Source organism: Carcharodon carcharias, chromosome 25 (assembly GCF_017639515.1).
Source record: "Carcharodon carcharias isolate sCarCar2 chromosome 25, sCarCar2.pri, whole genome shotgun sequence".
Lineage (NCBI taxonomy): Eukaryota > Metazoa > Chordata > Chondrichthyes > Lamniformes > Lamnidae > Carcharodon > Carcharodon carcharias.
This window is the reverse complement of record NC_054491.1, coordinates 33,496,113-33,516,587: the sequence shown is the minus strand read 5'-3', so window position 1 is coordinate 33,516,587 and position 20,475 is coordinate 33,496,113. Positions and strand designations below refer to the sequence as shown.

Here is a 20,475-nt window from a genome sequence, read left to right as displayed (position 1 = left end):
CTATCTGCTTGATCACCCAGTGTGCGCCAAATGCCCAAGACAAGTCAATGCAGTAATGACACTAGGACGTCTGGGGGGCCCTCAAAGGCTAAGGCAACCTGTTGGGTTAAATGGCCAAGGCCAACATTGTCCTCACCATTCCACAGTGCAACAAATCATTGAAATGCTTATAGCACTGGATCCATGTTCGGCCATGTCCCTGGAGCTCACCACCTCCTCCCAGGCCCACTTCGTCACATGGGGGGCCCTCCTCCTCCCATCCTGGGGAAACAGGACCTCTCGCCGCGCTACCACCTCCTCGAGAAGGGCAGCAAGCCAGTCATCAGGGAAGCGAGGGGCACATTGCCCCCGCACCCCCTGCTGGCCTACCCTGCAGCCTGCCCTGCTCCTGGGGCAGATCCTGCAGCCTGCCCTCCTCCTCTGGCCTTCCCTCAACAATGGCCTGCTGTGTAGACCCCCTGTGGTACCACCTGCAGCTGGCCATAGCGAACAGCCTAAAGGAGGCTGCCAGGCCTTTTTTTTTATACAGGCTGCCAGGTCCCCATTGGACCGGGTGGTCTGTACACGCCCGCCGCAATTTTAAAAGTCCCGTTCTCCACGGGAGTGTGAAATGCGTTGGGCAAGCATTAATTGGCCCGCCTGCGCAAAATGGCGGTGTGGCCCTGATTGCCGGCGGCTATTGGGTCCACAGCCACCCACGACAACTTCAGCTCTGCCCAGGCGCTGAACAGAAAATTTAGCCCCATGTTTCTATTATAATATTTCACCAGTCAAGGCACTGTAGTGTTTCAGTTTTAAGTTTTTTGGCAGCTAGCCCTGTACTGCAGAGAAACTCCTGTGCTCCAACTAATTATATTTCTTTCTAAATTTTAATTTTGAATAATATCATGACTGAGATCAGAGCATGTAGAATCAAGAAGCAAGGAGCAGAATGGATACAAGCAAAGCAGAAAACAGCGAGTAGGTGTTAAGGCTAGCTACTCAGACTGGCAATAAGAGGGAAGTTGGGTTCCACAGAGATAGGTGCTGGGACCACTGCTGATCACCATTTACCATTGTAGACGTGGACTTAAATCAGAAGTACAGTCTCAAAGTCTATAGATGATACAAGAGTTGAAGGTATAGTCAATTACCTGACAAATTATAGGAGAACATTAATAGACCTGCAGAATGAAGAGGTAATTGGCAAAATAATCACTATGTAGATAAATATGAGGAGGTGCAGTTTGGTAGGAAGAACAAGGACTAACATACTCCTTGGAAAACAAGAGCCTAAATGGGATAAAGGAGCAAAGGAATCTAGGGGTATGGATGCATTAAAATTAGTGCCACAGTTGGGTAGGAGCATAAAAAGAAATGGAATTCATTTTTGAGAGATACAATAGAAAAGCAGAGAAATTATGTTAAAACTGTATCAAATCTAGGTTGGACCACATAAGAAGCATAAAAGATTGACAAAAATGGTGCCAGAACTGAGAGGATATAGCTGTCAGGAGGCTCAAATGAAACATAAACATCAGCATAGTTTAGTTGGGTCAAATGGCCTATCTTAGCGTTGTAGCAATTATGTAAAAATATGTACAAAATCTATGAGGTAAAACTTCCAAATTTGGTATGGGTGTAAAATGAATGGAAGGAGAAAATTTTCTCTGTTGATCTTGTTAGTTTTTGGTATTCCAAACTCATTTCTTGGCATGGAACTCACCCCCCTGAGAGAGATCACGGCGGTACTGATTCGGCTTGGCTTTCTTTTTGGCCCTGGCTTTCTGGCTGGGTGGGGTGTTCACACTGCTGCTCCCCATCATCGGGGTGTGTCTCGTCTTTCCTGTAAATCAGATAAAAACAATTACGGGCTGGAAACGTCCACCAGGAGCGAATGTGCAGTTGGAATGGAGAGTGAGATTTGTCAGGATTACTGGAAGGTTGTCGATTAAAATTGCACGTTGCTTCACTGCAAGTTATAGGCTGCAAGCATTTTATTCCCAAAAGTGCCATTGCATACACAATATGATCCCAGAAGCCAGATCCCTGAGGATCCTTTCACCTTTCTGTCCCCTTCATTCCCCTCCTCACGGTGCTAACTCTTGCTGGACCTGTTACTGGAGGCCTCTGCCCTCCAGTACCTCAATCAAGCATCTTTTCCCCACAATGCTTCATGTCACTGAGTCCAAGAAGGGTATTCAACAATGGCGGGCATTGTGGTCAAGTCTGTCTCTGTCCTCAGATACGGTCCACACTCAGGCAGAAACTGGTTAGGGACCAGCAGCAGGATTTTTTTTTTATTCGTTCATGTTATGTGGATGTCACTGGCTAGGCCAGAATTTATTGCCCAACCCCAATTGTTCAGAAGGCATTTTAAGAGCCGACCACATTGCTATGGGTCTGGAGTCACATGTAGGCCAGACCAGGTAAGGACAGCAGATTTCCTTCCCTAAAGGACATTAGTGAACCCAGATGAGTTTTTTTTTACAACAATTGGCAGTGGTTTCATGGTCATCATTAGACTTTTAATTCCAGATTTTTATTGAATTTAAATTTCACCATCTGCCATGGTGGAATTCAAACCCGGAGCATTACCCTGGGTCTTTAGAATACTAGTCCAGTGACAAAACCACTATGCCACCTGGATGATATTCCCGCTTTCCAATACCATAGGGTCTTAAGGCCAGTTATAGTCATCCTGTTGCTGCTTTGGTTGTGGTCAGTTGAAAATGACCAGAAATGTGTTCTAAGCACATAGGTAAGTACCACTCCACTTACTGGAAGTATCTGAAATGGCTATTTCCAATGTAGCATTTAAATAATGTCACTTCGTGTCAAGATAATGAAATGGTTATCAAATTATTGAGTATTTTTCTCATTTATCCTCACACTGGATTCTGTTAAATATCCAAAATCCTATACAAAAATAAAAATACCTGGAAAAACTCAGCAGGTCTGGCAGCATCTGCGGAGAGGAACACAATTAACTTTTCTGACTCTCATATGGACTCGAAATGTTAACTGTGTTCCTCTCCACAGATGCTGCCAGATGTGCTGAGTTTTTCCAGGTATTTTTATTTTTGTTTTGGATTTCCAGCATCCGCAGTTTTTTGCTTTTATCCAAAACCCTATGTTTTCTTCCAATACAAGGTGTTAGAGATATTTCACTGCAAAATGTTGAGCTGGAAGGTTGTTTAAATATCCAGAAAGCACTGCACATGATACCTTGATTACAAGGTTGGAGATCGGAACGGAGCTGATGAACCTGATCTATAACATCATCAGACCTCAAGTATCAACTTGTGTTATATTTCATGCCAGTTTCCAACTCTGGGCCAGTCGCATACATCTCGTTATAACAAGCAAAGAACCGGAATATTGGTATAATGTCAGGATTTGGAACACTCCACCTCAAAAGGCAGTGGAAGATGATTCCATAAATAATTTTAAATTGAAATTGACAAATACTTGAGGATGAGGAATTTACAGGATTATAGGCAAAAAGGTGTGTGGGACTAAGATCGACTGGACTGTGAAAAAGCCAGCACAGTCATGATGGGCAGAATAGCCTCCTTCTCTGCTGCAAGTTTCTGTGAATGAGATTTGAGTGTATGTTAAAGAATGCCCAAGATCTAGTTTGTACCAGCAATTAGATAACAAAGATGCAAGCCTTTTAAATGGTTATGAAGTGGGAAGGGCCACTTGAACTGCCTTTAATATCCTTTAGATAAAAACAAAAAACAAAAAACTGCGGATGCTGGAAATCTAAAACAAAAACAGAATTACCTGGAAAAAAACTCAGCAGGTCTGGCAGCATCGGTGGAGAAGAAAAGAGTTGACGTTTCGAGTCCTCATGACTCCCTTCTCTCTCCCCTTGTCCAGTCCCTCCCCACCTACACCCGTGATTCCTCTGACACCTTAAGTCACATCAACAATTTCCAGTTCCCTGGCCCCAACCGCTTACTCTTCACCATGGACGTCCAATCCCTCTACACCTCCATCCCTCACCAGGATGGTCTGAGGGCCCTTAGCTTCTTCCTCAAACAGAGGCCCGAACAATCCCCATCCACCACTACTCTCCTCCGTCTGGCTGAACTTGTTCTCACACTGAACAATTTCTCCTTCAACTCCTCTCACTTCCTCCAAATAAAAGGTGTGGCTATGGGTACCCACATGGGCCCCAGCTATGCCTGTCTCTTTATGGGGTATGTGGAACATTCCTTGTTCCAGTCCTACTCCGGCCCCCTTCCACAACTCTTTCTCCGGTACATCGATGATTACTTCAGTGCTGCTTCGTGCTCGCGTCAGGACTTGGAAAAATTTGTTAATTTTGCTTCCAATCTCCACCCCTCCATCATTTTCACATGGTCCATCTCTGACACTTCCCTTCCCTTCCTTGACCTCGCTGTCTCAATCTCTGGTGATGGACTGTCCACCAATATCCATTACAAGCCTACCGACTCCCACAGCTACCTTGACTACAGCTCCTCACACCCCGCTTCCTGTAAGGACTCCATCCCATTCTCTCAGTTCCTTCGCCTCCATCACATCTGTTCCGATGATGCTACCTTCAAAAACAGTTCCTCTGACATGTCCTCCTTCTTCCTTAACCGAGGTTTTCCACCCACGGTCGTTGACAGGGCCCTCAACCGTGTCCGGCTCATCTCCCGCGCATCCGCCCTCACGCCTTCTCCTCCCTCCCAGAAACATTATAGGGTCCCCCTTGTCCTCACTTATCACCCCACCAGCCTCCGCATTCAAAGGATCATCCTCCGCCATTTCCGCCAACTCCAGCATGATGCCACTACCAAACACATCTTCCCTTCACCCCCACTGTCCGCATTCCGTAGGGATCGTTCCCTCCGGGCCACCCTGGTCCATTCCTCCATCACCCCCTACTCCCCAACCCCCTCCTATGGCACCACCCCATGCCCACGCAAAAGCTGTAACACCTGCCCCTTCACTTCCACTCTCCTCACCGTCCAAGGGCCCAAACACTCCTTTCAAGTGAAGCAACATTTCACTTGCATTTCCCCCAACTTAGTCTACTGCATTCGTTGCTCCCAATGTGGTCTCCTCTACATTGGAGAGACCAAACGTAAACTGGGCGACCACTTTGCAGAACACCTGCGGTCTGTCCACAAGAATGACCCAAACCTCCCTGTCGCTTGCCATTTCAACACTCCACCCTGCTCTCTTGCCCACATGTCTATCCTTGGCTTGCTGCATTGTTCCAGTGAAGCCCAACGCAAACTGGAGGAACAACACCTCATCTTCCGACTAGGCACTTTACAGCCTTCCGGACTGAATATTGAATTCAACGACTTTAGGTCTTGACCTCCCCCCTCCATCCCCACCCCCTTTCTGTTTCTTCCCCCTTCCTTTTGTTTTTTCCAATACATTATATAGATATTTCTTTTTCCCACCTATATTTAAAATATTTTCAAATCTTTAAGCTCCCCCCACCCCCACTAGAGCTATACCTTGAGTGCCCTACCATCCATTCTTAATTAGCACATCGTTTAGATAATATCACCAACTTCAACACCTATGTGTTCTTTTGTTCTGTTGTCTGTGACATCTTTTGATGATCTGCTTCTATCACTGCTTTTGCCTACAACCACACCCCCCCTCCACTTCTCTCCCCCCACCCAACCCCAGCCCCCACCACCTTAAACCAGCTTATATTTCACCCCTTCCTGGGATTCGCCTAGTTCTGTCGAAGGGTCATGAGGATTCGAAACGTCAACTCTTTTCTTCTCTGCCGATGCTGCCAGACCTGCTGAGTTTTTTCCAGGTAATTCTGTTTTTGTTTTTAATATCCTTTAATTCAGTTTTTGAGTGGAAGCACTGGGCTTAGTGGTTTCCCTCAGCTGCACAGTGAGTAAATGCAATCCATGATGCAGCACAGAGCCAAACAGGAAGGTCTTGCTTCAGTGCTGGGATGCTTCAGTTAGTTTCAGGAAATCCAAGCTATAAAGGGAGAAAAATGTCAAGGAGCATATCTGTTAGCAGCTATAAAAACATCCCCATAGGAAAGTGTAGAAGTGGGGATGAGGTGAGGATTGGTTTTGGCTCAACTGTGATGCCTTCCATTGGTGAATAGTCTACCAACTCTCACCATCTCAGCTCACACATGAAGAATGGTCATTTGAGTAAGGCCCTGGAGGAAGGCTATTCAGCATAGGACCATGTTTTAGGGTGGGACGTACAATTTTCAGGGGACTGGAAAGAAGATTTAGTCCAACTTAGTCCGTGATGTGCCAGTCTGCAATTGAGCATTAGGGTGGGGGGGCTTCATTTGCAGGCTAGTAAAGCTCAGGACTGACCCTGGCAGAAAGAGAGCCACATCGAGCAGTGATCACCAGGTCCTCACAAAACAGTATCCTCAATATTAAATAAGGTGCAACATTTCTAAAAGTGGTTGTAATATTACATCTCAGTTATTCTCCACCATTGCCTGCCCCAATCAAAGTGATTATATTCAAGAGATAAAAACAAAAAAACTGCGGATGCTGGAAATCCAAAACAAAAACAGAATTACCTGGAAAAACTCAGCAGGTCTGGCAGCATCAAGTTCTGTCGAAGGGTCATGAGGACTCGAAACGTCAACTCTTTTCTTCTCCGCCGATGCTGCCAGACCTGCTGAGTTTTTCCAGGTAATTCTGTTTTTGTTTTTGATTATATTCAATCAGTGTCACTTAAACATCTGTTAAATAACTATGATGCACACGTGCGAAACATCTGTTAAGCAGGTGCCTTCATTTCACCCATGCACTTGCCCATTTGCTGACATCTACTGGTGTAAAGTTCCTTCTTTTCCCCTACCCATGGATGTGTGGTCAAGCCTCACCTGCTCCGGGCACACTGATATTCTCGGTGCTTATTGCCGGTGTTTGGCTCAGATTACGTTTGTGCCCGTGCCGATGTGGGCCAGCGGATTCCACGATAGTGTCTTCATTCCCGTTCACATTTTGGTTGCTCTGTGATGGTGGAGGGGTCGGGGGTCTGGGCAGAGGGACTGGTCCCACTGGGAGCCGCCTGAAACAGGAGTGCAACTTGCATTAGTAAATGGCAGTTTCACAAACCCCAAGTTCCCACCTCCTCCTCCCCCACAACGGGTAAATGTACCAGTTCTGTGAACAGGCGTGGCACAGCCTGCCCCCTGTCATTTTGCGGTGGTCTCCTGCCAGAGCTACAGCAAGAGATTGACAAAATACTCACCCCCATTTAACAGAAAATTTAAGTCTATGTCTTCATCTGTTCACTCGGTTATTGTGGGTTAATCTCAGGGTTTGTTGGCTTCTTACTCTAGAAGAGATCTTGCTGGAGGCAATGGCTTTTTGTTCAAAAACATTTATTTACAAGTTGACTATTTACAAAGGTTAAATAAGACCAAGACATAGCTGGAGCTACTCTCCGAAATGCTTCCCACTCATCTCCTCTCAGCAAGTGACATCACTGTGACAAAGCTCCTTATGCATATGCTCAGTAGCCATCATTAGAGTTAACCCTTTACTCTACATCTTTGACTCTTTATCGCATATTATTAAACACACATTCTCCTAAACCTCCCCCTCACAGAGACTGACGCCGCCAGCACAAGAGGCTGTGTTCTCGACTCTCTTTGAGGACGTATAGGACATATGCTTTCCAGAATCCTCTCCAGGCACCACCTCCTCAGACAAAGGTTTCTGCTTCTGGTCTGCAGTATCAAATATGATGAACAGAGATTTTACTTTTCTTCTCTTTTTTTCTTTCCCTTCTTCTTGGTACTTTGGGGCAAGATTAGGCTGCTGGCTGCTCTTGCTTGAAAGAATGAAGCTCGCTCAGCTCCTGTGAAGATACGTACAGCTGTAGAGGGACTACAAACCTCTACGGCTACAACAAACTAAGTATTATGTAATGCCTCATCCATGAATGAATCAGATGGACAAAGAATATTCTGAAGAAAAATTGATGATTGTCCTGCTAATACTGTAGGAATTTATTTTTCTGTAGGCAGTGGTTCAGCTCACAGTCTGTTCGGTGTGAACTTGCTCCTCAGCAGGCCTCAATATCTTTGGAGTTTCATCAGAATATAATGTGTTTTCAAAAAGCAAGGTTTACGATCTTCTCCTGCGACAAATCATCAATATCAGTGGCATCGTGGTTATCATCCTCTTCCTCTCTTTCCTGAAAGAGCAAATTAAGGTCCAGGATGTCACCTTGCAGCTTGTCAACTTTGTCCTTGGTGCACCTGTCTCCCACTGCATCAAACATCACCTCGGAGAGAAACAAAAGATCCATGATGTCCTCCTGTGACTGTAAAGATGAAAATTTATCTATGAAGACTGATCCACAGCATTCCTAGCCAACCTGAATTTCTTGAATGGAGGTTCCTTTAACAGGTTTATCCTTCTGTTTTGTAAACACAGATTTCCTGGCGTGACAGGCCACTTTAAAATAGCCTAACTTTCCACAGCTATGGCACTGCACAATTCAGGAAGTCCCGCCACAGTGAGGATGTTGGAAAATAGCAGTCGGCACCTTTTCAGGCTGGTTCCCTGGTTGCTGCCTTGCTAGACTTTCGATTTTACAACCCACAAATTGAACAACTTCATTGGGCTGTTCTTGGGAAATTTCCCTCGCATCTCTAACAAAAATCTCATTCTGCCTTCGCTCTTCGGCCTGTCTGGCCAGTTGTACAGCTTTGCTTAAATTTAAATCTTCCTGAGATTGTATGAAGTCAGAGAGATTCTTATCTAAATTGTCAACGCTTATCTCTGATCAGGTCATCTTTTGGTGTTCCATACTCTCAATTTTTGGCTAGGTGATACAATTCATCAATGAATGAGTCAATCCCTTCCCCCTTTTTGACTACACTGATTAAATGTTGTCTTCTCTATGGCAATAATTTTATGAAGACTGAAGTCTGCTTCATCGTCTGCTATGCTCCCAACAGTGTATAACAAAGTGCTACCTTGATCTTTGTTCTCTTTATTCACACGGCATAAAGCATTGTGTTACCAGGCAAAACGTCTTGGCCAATTTTCTCATGCTCAGCCTATCTAAATTTTGAAAGGATTCTGGTAGGGGAAAAGTGGTAGCCATTTCTCATCTGAGGTTGGAGTTCTGTTTTCCTATGCTGCTTGTCTTGCCAGTTGCTGGGCTGCCCTCATTGTTTTGTTGTCTCCAGTGTGGTTGCTGGGTTGGCCTCAAAGTTCTTCGCCCACTGCTCTGCCCTGTTGCTGGGCTTCACGTCAGGATTTTCCCGCTATTTGCTACTGTTCCTGTGTGGGTGTAGTCACTGCTGTCACCATCAGTTATTGTGGGATTATCTCAGGATTCATTGACTTCTTACTTGAGAAGATATCTTGCTGGAGGCAATGGTCTTTTGTTCAGCACCATTTATTTACATGCTGACTACTTACAACGGTTAAATAAGACCAAGACATTGGTGGAGCTACTCTCTGAGATGCTTCATGCTCATCTCCTCTCAGTGAGTGGCATCACTATGACATACCTCCATGCACACATGCTCAGTAACTATCATTAGAGTTAACCCTTTACTCTATATTCACTAACAGAATATTCCTAAAAACATACATCACACAGTCTCTTCAGCTCCCAATGTCTGTGTTTGCTTTAGTAAAGCTACCCAGTTAGTCCCACCAATACCACACCCCCACCTTTCTCCTACACAATTTCCTTTTAAGAGTTGCTATTGAAAATGCTTCCACAATTCTTTCAGCCATTTTATTTCAGATCATAAAAAAGGTTCACCCCCACCCCCAACCCCCCGATTATTTTGTCAGTTATCTTAAATCTGCAACATCTGGTTGCTGACCATACTGCCACTGAAAATAGCTTCTCCTTATTTACTCTTTTAGAAGCCCTCCATTAAATCACCTCTTTAATCCCCTCTGCATTATATGTACAGAAGATATTCAAAAATGGTTTGATTGGTCCAGGATTGAGAATCAATAGTCAACAGCAGAGTTATAGATGGACTAGGCCATGGAGAGATTTGAACAGTGAAATGCCAGCATTTAATTCATTAAACTATTTTGTGTGATAATCAAACCTTTGTTTCTCTATTTTATTCTTAAGCTCTTAATTATTGCAGTGTAAATGTTCAACATTGCACGCAATATTTACACAGGCCAACTTGTAAACCCACTCACCGGGGTAAATGTGGAATCTCGAACTGATGCAGCCTTGGAATGTCCTCAGTCATCCCATGCCCCGTTGATCGTGCCTCTTCCCGAGGTGATGGTGTTAGCGTCGCTGTGGATTGCTGCCCATATGAAGTAGCAGGAGATGATGCCTCTCCACGAGGTGGTGGAGGTGGACCTTCCTCCTCATGGGCACCTTCCACTAAGTAGGTCCTCTCAGGGAGTGGCGGGCACCACTCATCAATGCCAGGGCTTCAAAAAGATGGGAGCAGAACTTACTCTCAAGGGAAAAAACTGAAGGGGCAGTGTTTCTCACTCATTCAATATGATTATGAAATCACTTGTCATTGCTGAGTATACCCCTTTAAGGGTAGTAGTATGCCAGGGATCTCAGACTTGTTGGAGCCACAGACCTGTGCCTACACCCGATTGTTGATCCATTCCCACCCCTGCTACCTCTCCCCACCCTAGACAGGCAGAAAAGTGTTAATCAAGGGATAAAAAATGTTGAAAAGCGTGATCCCAATTCCAACCCACCATCATTATATAAACAGTGGCAATATGGGTCATCACTAAGATTCATACTAATGGCAGGTGGGGGCTTATAAAGAAAAGGACTTGTATTTACGTAGCACCTTTCACAGTTTCAGAGCATCTCAAAGTATTTAACAGCCAATGAAGTAATTTTTGAAGAGTAGTTGCTCCTGTAATCCCACATAAAATGCAAAGGTTATGACTTGATTCCAGTGTTAGTGCTGGGATTGTAGCACATGGAAATTGGACATCATTGTTCATCGTCTTTGTAATTACTTTCTTTTTCAGATATCTTGTGCTCATGATCTAACACACCCTGGCGACCTCTCTAATTATAGTTACCAACATGAGGCCAATCGGCAACAAATTCTGGCCTACTTTGTGCTTTAGGCCTGCAACCCGAGGAAACTTGGTTGAGTTGGCACCAAAAACATGGAGAATTCTCAGATTTAGGATAGTGGCATTGAGGCCACAATTAGATCAGCCATGATCTTACTGAATGGTGGAGCAGGCTCAAGGGACCAAATGGCCTACTCCTGCTCCTAATTCATATGTTCATATAACAAGGCCCAGGGACGAGAGGCCCTGACATGCTTAGAGGTTCCTGAGTCCTACATTTGAGTGCATTTATAGTGAACACGCCAGTGTCACACCACATACCCATACTCCAATTCCTCGTCGTCCTCGTAAGAGTCAATATCAACACTGGGTGGAGGGGGTGGTAGCAAATCTGTCCAGTTCATGGGTGGGGCTTTCACTGGCTTGGCATTTAGTTTCTGCTTCCCAGATTTCCCACCTGTGGAAGGGAGTACGCAGGTTAATATATCCAGACTGACATTTCCAGGTGAGACATTTAAAGGTCCCACATCCCTGTACCAGTGGATGTCAAAAACCCCCGATGCCACCATTAGAAGAGCAAGTGGATTCTGGTTACTGACCAACATACCTCATCTAACATTATAGAGTAACCCAGCCAGCTGTCTCGTTCCTGATTATCGGATATTGCTGGTGCAGAATGATTGCTGCGTTTACCTACAAAACAGTCATGGCAAAAATACATCGTGGAAGCCAATATCTCCCAATCCTCCTTAGACACAGGGGAGGTGCCAGAGGACTGGAGAATTGAAAGTGATGCACCTTTGTCCCGAAAAGAATAAGGATAAGCTCAGCAGCCACAGGCCAGTCAGTTTAAACTGGGTGGTGGGATTTTAGGAACAATGACCCTGGACAAATTGACAAGCATGGATTAATTAAGAAAAGCCAGCAAGTACTTGATCAAGGCAGCACATGTTTAACTAACTTGATCAAGTTTTTTGTTGAGATAACAGTGAAGATTGATGAGCTTACTGCAGTTGACATGGTGTATATGAACTTCCAAAAGATGTTTGATAAAGTGCCACAGAACAGGCTTGCCAGCAAAGTTGAAAAGCATGGAATAAAAGGGACGGTGGCAGAATAGATATGAAATTGACTGAGTGAGAGGACATAGAGAGTGGTGGCGATCAGTTTTATTTTCGGACTGGAAGAAGGTATATTGTGGGATTCCCCATGGCCAGTTTTGGGACCACTGCTTTGCTTGATATCCATTCATGATCTAGGCATAGGGCACAATTTTAAAAGTTGTGGATGACACAAAACTTGGAAGTACAGTGAGCTGTGAGGAGGATAGTAATAGACTTCAAGAAGTCATAGACAGCTGGTGGAATGGGTGGACACATGGCAGGTGAAACTTAATTCAGAGAAGTGTGAAGTGATACATCTTGGTAGGAAGAAGAGGAGAGGCAATAGAAAATAAAGAATACAATTCTAAAAGAAGTGCAAGAACATAGAGACTTGGAGGTTAAAGTGCACAAATCATTGAAGGCGATAGGACAGGTTGAGAAAGTGGTTAAAAAGACATGTGGGAACCAGGACTTTATAAAGCGAGGTATAGAGCAAGCAAGTTTTGGTGAATCTTTCTAAAACACTGGTTTGGCCTCAACTGGAATATTGCATCCAGTTCTGGGCACCACACTTTAGGAAGGATGTGAGGGCAACAGAGAGGGTGCCAAAACATTTACAAGGATGGTTTGGCTGGAGAAGCAGTGGTTGTTCTCCTTCAAAGACAGAAAGTTGAATGCAGATTTGATAAGGGTGTTTAAAATCATGAGAGCTCAAACAGAATAGATAGACAGAAACGGTTGCCATTGGTGGAGGGGTCAAGAGCCAGAGAACAGCAATTTAAGGAAAATGGCAAAGGAATCAAAGGTGACATGAGGAGAAACGTTTTTACGCTATGATTGGTTAGGATCTGGTATGTCTACCTGAGAGGGTGATTCAATTGTGGCTTTCTAAAAAGTATCGATAAGAACCCAAAGAGAAAAACAATTGAAGGTCTATGGGGAATGGGGCTAACTGATTTGCTCTTTCACAGTAGTGGTACTGACATGATGGACCAAATCGTCTCCTTCTGTGCTGCAACCATTCTATGGCTGCTGGAGAGACCTGAAAATCCCACCCTATCATTCTAATCACTTTCAGGTATTTCGTTGACATGTCAAGGCACTATCTAAATTAAGGCAATTTTTTTTTGGAAATTAGATAAGGCTTATTTTCTCCCTCTCTCTCTCCTGTGGGTGCTGACCCATGCTTGGGTTGGCGCTCAGCACTCTGACAGCCACCCTACCCAAGTGGCCACTTCTCATTGGGCAATAGATTATTTAACTATCAAGAGTCTGATGTCCTCACACACACAAACACAATATATACATATAACAAAGAACACACAGACGCAACAGACATGCACTCACATAACATGCACAAGCAGCTCACAGATACAACAGACATGGAAGCACACACAACACTCAAGTGCACCCATAAACATATACATAATGAATGTACTCACATTGTCCCCTCAAAAATTCCCTGGGGTTTCGCCCGTCTCCCACCATTTCTCAGTTGCTTTTCAAGGGGAGAACCTCTTTCCAAAGGAAATGATGGTAAGAGGCAGGGGCAGGACTGTCTTGGTGGAAATTCCTGCTTCTTAGGCTGGACTGGGACCAATCATATCAGTGGAGGTTGGTAGGTCAGTTTAGGTGAAGTGTACGTGTACCAGACTCCACAAAGCCATGGGGCCTAGAGCAGGTAAACAGCCCTGGAGAATTTTGATACCCTTGTTTCTCAAGAGTCAGCACATCCTTTATTTGAGACTGTGCATGGAATCCGACCTCACCATCGCTCTGTTCATCTGTCTATGGAGCCAATTCAAGCATGTGCACCAAAAATCCAGCCTTAGTTGAATTCAGAGGGTTCGGTTGAACCAAGCCAAATCAGCTGGGAGGGTCCCTCTCCCACAAAAGGGAGTAATGTTTTTTCAAATAATAATTTTAAGTCTAAGATTGATAGATTTTCACTCTCCAAGGGTATTGTGAGCTACGGTGGGTGTGTGGATGGAGTTACGATACAGATCAGCCATTGAATGGTGAACCAGCTTGAGGGATTGATTAGCCTACTCCTGTTCCTATGTCCCTACAGCCTGACTACGAAGCTGCATCGACAGAATCGAGTGGTAGAATCTTCTAGCGTGTATGATTTGAGAAGGCACAAGGGGGATGGCAAATGGTGGGAGGGATATTAAATAGTAAAACATCCTGAACAGGATCGCCTGCTTCAGAACTCATCACAACCTGATTTTTCTCATCACTAAAATTCACTGGTAGCAAATTGTGGACCAACCAAGTGCAGGAGCAGAAAATCCCAGGTTCTCTAATCCAAAACGTTGGCATTTTTTCTCCTTCAGATGCTGACGGTTTGAACAAGTTTTTATTTCAGTTAGTTATCAGTTTGATTAAATGATGCCAATTTTCAAACATCTTACCAGCTTCTGGCCTGCCGCGTTCAGGCTGTGAGTACTGGGCATTGGAGGGTCCAGGCTGGAGGCCCCAGTGCCCATTGACAGGGTCTGCTGTGTATTGGTTCTGGACTCCGAGTGGCACCACAGGTGTGCTGGCATATAACGTCGTCTGCTGAGCATTGAACGTACGCATCTCGTCACTGGCAGAATCAATGGTGCTGTAGATAGGCCCATCTGATACCATCGTTCCAAACTTCTCTGTCTGAGCAATGTAGTTGGAAATGCCAGCGTCTGGATCGAGGTACACACCAGATAAAACATTCAAGCACAATGAGGTTTGTCAATAAGGCCCATAGGAATCTCAGGCTAACAGAGCAGAAAGTGCTGATCAATAATTCACTCAGCTTTTCTTAATGTGAATGACCTAAAACTGTTCAAGACCATTGGGACCCATCAGATCAGTGGAGGTCAGTATATCAGATTACTTGATGGTACAGGATTTCATGCAAGGCTGATGTCCTGGGGTGTGGTCCTCAAAGTCATTTGTAGAAAATACCAGGCTTATGATTGGCCTAATGCTGGGAACATGACAGAGGGAAGGTACATGGAAAAATTTAGTGCTGAGGGAGAGGTGGAGACTTGGTGATGTTATGCAGGTGAAGGTAGGTGGTCTTGGTAATGATGTGGATAAGTGATCATCTCATGGTTAAAGTCAAGGTAGTGATCAATCTTATTGAGTCTTGGATTGTGCTCACCGAGGACAATGGAGTCAGTGGCTGGGGAACAGAGTTTGTGGCGAGGACTGAAGACAATGGTCTCCATGGTAGGAGGAAATTTCTGCTCATCCAGAAATAGGAGGAGGCCAAGGATAGATACTGGTGAGGTGGTGGGGGGAGGGGGTGGGGGGGCAGGCCTCTGGAGGTAATGGCATTGGAGTGGAAGAGAAGACACTGCAGATTCTCTGGCTACCAGTGGACAGATAAGAATGGAGATGGGCCATCCAGCTGGACAATTGTGGAGAGGCATTGGAGGTTAATACTGTGCCTAAGGCTGCAGACAAGTTGAGAAGGATAATGGAGAATAGTTAACCGGGTCACAGTCACACAGCAATTGATTTACAAATTTGATGAGGGCTGTTCTAATACTGTGGCAGGTGCAAAGCCTTGGGTAAAGAAGTTCCTCCTGAACTCCCTATTGAACTTATTGGTTAGTATCTCATATTTATGGCTCCCAATTTTGGATTTCCAACAAGTAGAAACATTTTCTCTATGTCTACCCTATCAAATACTTTTATAATATTAAAATCTTCTACCAGTTCATCCCCAAATCTTTTCCTTTCTAGAGAAAAGCACCCCAGTCTATTCAATCATCTTAACCTTAGTACTGGTATTAATCTTTGAAATCCTTTTTGCATCATCTTTTCAATAATATGACGACAAGGACTGTGCACAGTATCCAAATGTGGTCTGCCAAGTTCTACACAAGTTTAACAGAACCTACAATGCTATACTCAGGGAGTGCTGCATTGTTGGAGGTGTGTGAACATTAATCAAGGTCTATCCAAAATCTCTCCATTCTGACATTTCCTGTGGCATGTTAAAGATCTCATGGCATTGTTTGAAAAACACTGGGCAGTTCACTCATGTTCTGATCAGCATTATTCCTTTAACTAATGCTATCAGAAAGATAAATTCACTGGCTAACCACCTCAGTAACTGTCGAAGTTTCCTGTGAGCAAAAATGCCTGGTATGTTTATTCACATAACAACAGTAGCTCCACTCTAATGTAATTTGTCTACATGAAGCTCTGTTTAAGGTGTCTCTATGAGAGTTTACGGCAGTATACAAATGCAGGTTTTTCAGGCTACAGAGCCTTGGATCATAAGCAGCATCTGTTGAAAACTGGTTCTGGTTCTCAAATAATATTATGAATATGTTGACATACAATACGAAAGGTTGACTTTACCTTTCAATTTACTGCTCTCCTTGAGAAAGTTAGGCCTTGATATTAAACCTGCTTGAGATGGGAAGGATAGGATCATGGGGGAAGAGGGTTAAAAATTTTAAAATTGGGAACTTGTCCCCAACTCAGCCTCAAAGGGTGGTATAGTTCATGAGCAAGGTTAAATCAGGCTCTCACAGTGCAATTGGGAGCCTTAAATGAATTTAACAGTTGCCGGCCAAGTTGCCCTGTTCTTGTGAAAACCAGCAGGGAAATGGAGGCAAGAGCTGCCAGCTATAGAAGGGAAGTGCCCCCTTGTCCCCTGGCCTTGCCGTGTTTTCCCCATGCTAATGTGCTTTCCTGCACCCTCCCAATCTCCCTGCAAATATTCACCCAGGACCTCTGCTCAGCGCCTCACCATAGCATCACACCCAAGAGTTAGAGCTCAGCACAGATGGGGCTGCAGGTATGACATACGCTTGGCTTTGGTAGAGCAGCGGTTATTTTACTAACCTAGTAGTCTAGAGACATGACCTAATAATCTAGTAGAATGTTGAACACCCAGTGCAGTGGTTTGAGAATTGGGATTCAGATCAAAATATCGGGAAATAAAATGCTGGTATTGGTAAAAGTGACCCTTAAATCCCAACCAATTGACTTGTTCTTGAAGGTAACCTTAAGTTCTTAACTGATCTGGCCTATATGTGATCCCAGTGTCTCACACCAAAATAGTTGGCTCCTCACTGAAGTGGCCTCAGAGCCACTCAGTTGTATCAAACTGTGGAAACATGTAGCCCACCACCACCTTCGTAGGGTAACTAGAGATGGAGAATCAATACCAGTTTTGCCAATGACAACCATATCCCAAAAAGACATTTTTTAAAAGGCTTGGTAAAGCAAAATGCACTAACATGTAACACCATTTCTATTTGAGTAATAGCTATCCATCCCTTGACTGACATGTGCGTACAACATTTCATTAATTGCTTGAGAAAGAAACATGGAGGTGTGATTCCATGAAGCCACACTCCCAGCGAGGGGCTGTGTGCATAGGGAGCGTGACTAGGAAAATTAAAAACGCTGACATCACTGGTGCATTGCACACAGCACCAATACATTGGCTAGTGTCTACTGGATATTGCTTTCAACACCCACACACACACACACACACACACACACAGAGTTGGGTGACAACAGATACTTTGTCTGCTCTCATGGGCATTCAACAAACTCCAGCGCCTCGCTCACCATTGTAGAATCGCTCCGTAGCTTCATGCTTTGCCATACAGGAGCTGGCATTGGTTTCCTTTCCGTTCCCGTTCCGCATCAGGTTGGTGGCTGGCCATGAGTCTGCCAGCCAGGGATAGTTTGTGACATTTGCGTTCAGGATTCCTGGCCTGGGAGGACACATCAGGAGGTGATCACCACAGCTCAGTGTCACAAATTAAAAACTTCAGCATGTAAATATTTTTAAACGAGTTGATTGTGACTTGCCTGCTGCTTGTAATACCTGAGGCCTCTGCGTGTGGAAAAGCTACTGCAGGAAAGCAAAGACCAGTTAATCCTTTACAACAAACTGCATCCTTAAACCATTACAGTATAACAATAGGATGGATAAAAGGACATCAAGTTCACCTCATTATAGCACTGACTGCAACCTTATACATGGACCTCTCAGCCCTAGTACTGCTGCTTTCTGGGAGAGGCAAAAAGAGGGGAAAGAAAAACCTGTGGTCAATTCATGAAGAACCCCGGGAATTGTCTTTCCAACTTCCAAGAGCAATTAAGGAAAGTTAAGGAGTCCATGTTAACCCATGGCACATCAAGACTTAAACTCACTCATAATAATAATGGTTACAGGGATGAGGACCTTCAGTTAAGTAGTTAGATTGGAGAAACTGGGGCTGTTCTCCTTGAAGATGAGAAGGTTGAGGGAAGATTTGATAAGAGTTACTCAACATCATGAGGGGTCTGGACAGAGTAGACAGGGAGAACGTGTTCCCATGGTTGAAAGCAGCGAGAACCAGGGGACACAGATTTAAGGTAATTGGCAAAACAAACAAAGGAGACATGAGGAATAACGTCTTTACACAGTGAGTGGTTAGGATCTGGAATGCACTGCCTGAGTGTGTGGTGGAGGAAGGTTCAATTGTGGCTTTCAAAAGAGAATTGGATCATTATCTAAAGATTTACAGGGCAGCAGGAAAAAGATGGGGGAATGGCATTCAGTGAATTATTCTTACACCAACAAAAAGCTGGTAGCTAGTGCTGAGATATTACATAGACCTTTTTTTCCACATTATAGTATAATTTGTGTTTATATTTCCTATTGTGTGTTTGATATTTATAACTGACTGCCAAGGTGCTTTCAGGGCTGAATTGTCAGGGCTTATGAGTTGGACGTGGTTGAGATTTTGGACTCCCCTGTCTTTTAGAAGAGTTATCTTATGTAATGAAAATCACTACATTTCCGCTCTTTCAGTGTCTGGACCCAGCCTGATTGATCTATGTTAATTTATTTCTCTCTTTTTTTTTGCTTACAGCAGTTCTTTGAAAAGAAAATCCATTTTATTGACCAGCTCTCTCTGCAAGGTTGACAGGCAGCCATTTTCTCATCAGATTTCCAAACAGCTCAGCTCTCCCAGCGTATACTTAATGCAGCATCACAAGGGTGTACAATACACTGAATAAAATTGATCTGACCGAGGGCTACCATTCCAGATAAATCATTTAATTTAAAAAGACAGCCAGGAATTAGTTTGCAGCTCTTTTAATAGGAGTGCACTGAACCTCTGCAGTTGAGATAATTTTCTTCTGTCTGTTACAAACAAAACAACTCATCTGGATGTGGTTGTGTAAAAAGCTGGGCAGAGCAATGCCCTTATTGAATGGCTATGTCCTTTGGAGTTTTGTTGCTTTCCTTCACAATCATAGCCTTTGTTCCTTTGTGGACCACAAGGCAATAGTTCAAAATATCAGAGAATAGATAATGGCTGCATAACATACCTGCTGGTGTGTATGCAAAGGAAGCTGTAAAGAAAAGAGGAAAGAGGATCGTCAGCAGTTGGAATTGACACTTTACATTCTCTGTCTCATCCAGGCCATGCTGTTAATTGACCATATTCATGATGGAGCATCATGGTCATCCCCAAATATGGCCTCTGATCTCTATTTTGACCGGATCAGGTACTAATCTTTATAAAACTACTGTGCCATAGACTGAGTGAAGACTCTCAGAATTTGAATTTGGGAAAAAAAAAACTACTGAACATATCTTGTCTGACCAAGGTAGGGTCAAAATTGGGAAAACAAATTTGCTGATATCCAATTTTTTTTCAACTTCAGGAAGAAATTGCAACCCAAGCTGTGCAGTGACCTGTGCCACAGATGAAAACAGTCCGTGGGTCAGTGCCTGAGATTTCCCATACCTCACGACCCCAGTTCAGCTGCACTTTAAGAGGTGTCATGAAGGGGAAAAGTCCTTCCCCACTAGAAGGGGAAATTTAGCAGGTGTGTCCTGAGACAGTCTGTTTGAGCAGTTATGCGTTGACTCAGCTGAAACATGGTGGTTGAGAGGGAACAAAAACTATTTTTTTAAACAAAAAGTGGCTGAATTTAAACAGGCACAAGTAAGAAATGCATGGAACTGCCACATGACTTTGTGGCCCGAGTTACTCAGTAAGTTGGAGTAATTCACTGCAGCGTTCCATTCTGTGGCAGCAAAGGTCAGCTGAACAGCTCACAGTCAGCGTCTTAAGAATGGGTCCACTTACCTGGAGGGTGATGAGTTTAGTTAGTGCTGTAATGGAGGAGGAAGAACAGATGTTGTTCAAGCATTATAATTGTGAGATTGACATTGCTATGGTGCACAGAAAGACTCCCATTCGACATCTTGCTCCTGCCATCAAATGCTGGAATTAAAGTGGATGACACTGGAACTAGCTCTGCACCCACAGGCACCAGTGATCCAAGTTACCAGCGTAAAACGAAATCTCCTCCAGGCTTACAGTGAAGTTATGACTCCAGAG

General features: G+C 44.2%; 1 protein-coding gene across 4 annotated transcripts in view; it reads right to left on the bottom strand.

Moving 5' to 3' along the window:
- Window positions 1-20,475, bottom strand: part of robo3 (roundabout, axon guidance receptor, homolog 3 (Drosophila)) — a 309,406-nt gene that overhangs the window by 37,784 nt on the left and 251,147 nt on the right. For 2 of the 4 annotated variants that reach the window (XM_041174412.1, XM_041174415.1), the window contains 8 exons: window positions 19,454-19,477; window positions 17,942-17,984; window positions 17,696-17,844; window positions 14,530-14,796; window positions 11,334-11,469; window positions 10,149-10,391; window positions 6,836-7,023; window positions 1,706-1,825 (listed from right to left, as the gene is read on the bottom strand). In XM_041174412.1, the coding sequence (XP_041030346.1) occupies window positions 1,706-1,825; window positions 6,836-7,023; window positions 10,149-10,391; window positions 11,334-11,469; window positions 14,530-14,796; window positions 17,696-17,844; window positions 17,942-17,984; window positions 19,454-19,477 (1,170 nt within the window). Of the gene's footprint in view, window positions 1-1,705; window positions 1,826-6,835; window positions 7,024-10,148; window positions 10,392-11,333; window positions 11,470-14,529; window positions 14,797-17,695; window positions 17,845-17,941; window positions 17,985-19,453; window positions 19,478-20,475 lie in introns of those variants that run through there. The other 2 variants (XM_041174414.1, XM_041174416.1) reach the window with 2 other exon arrangements.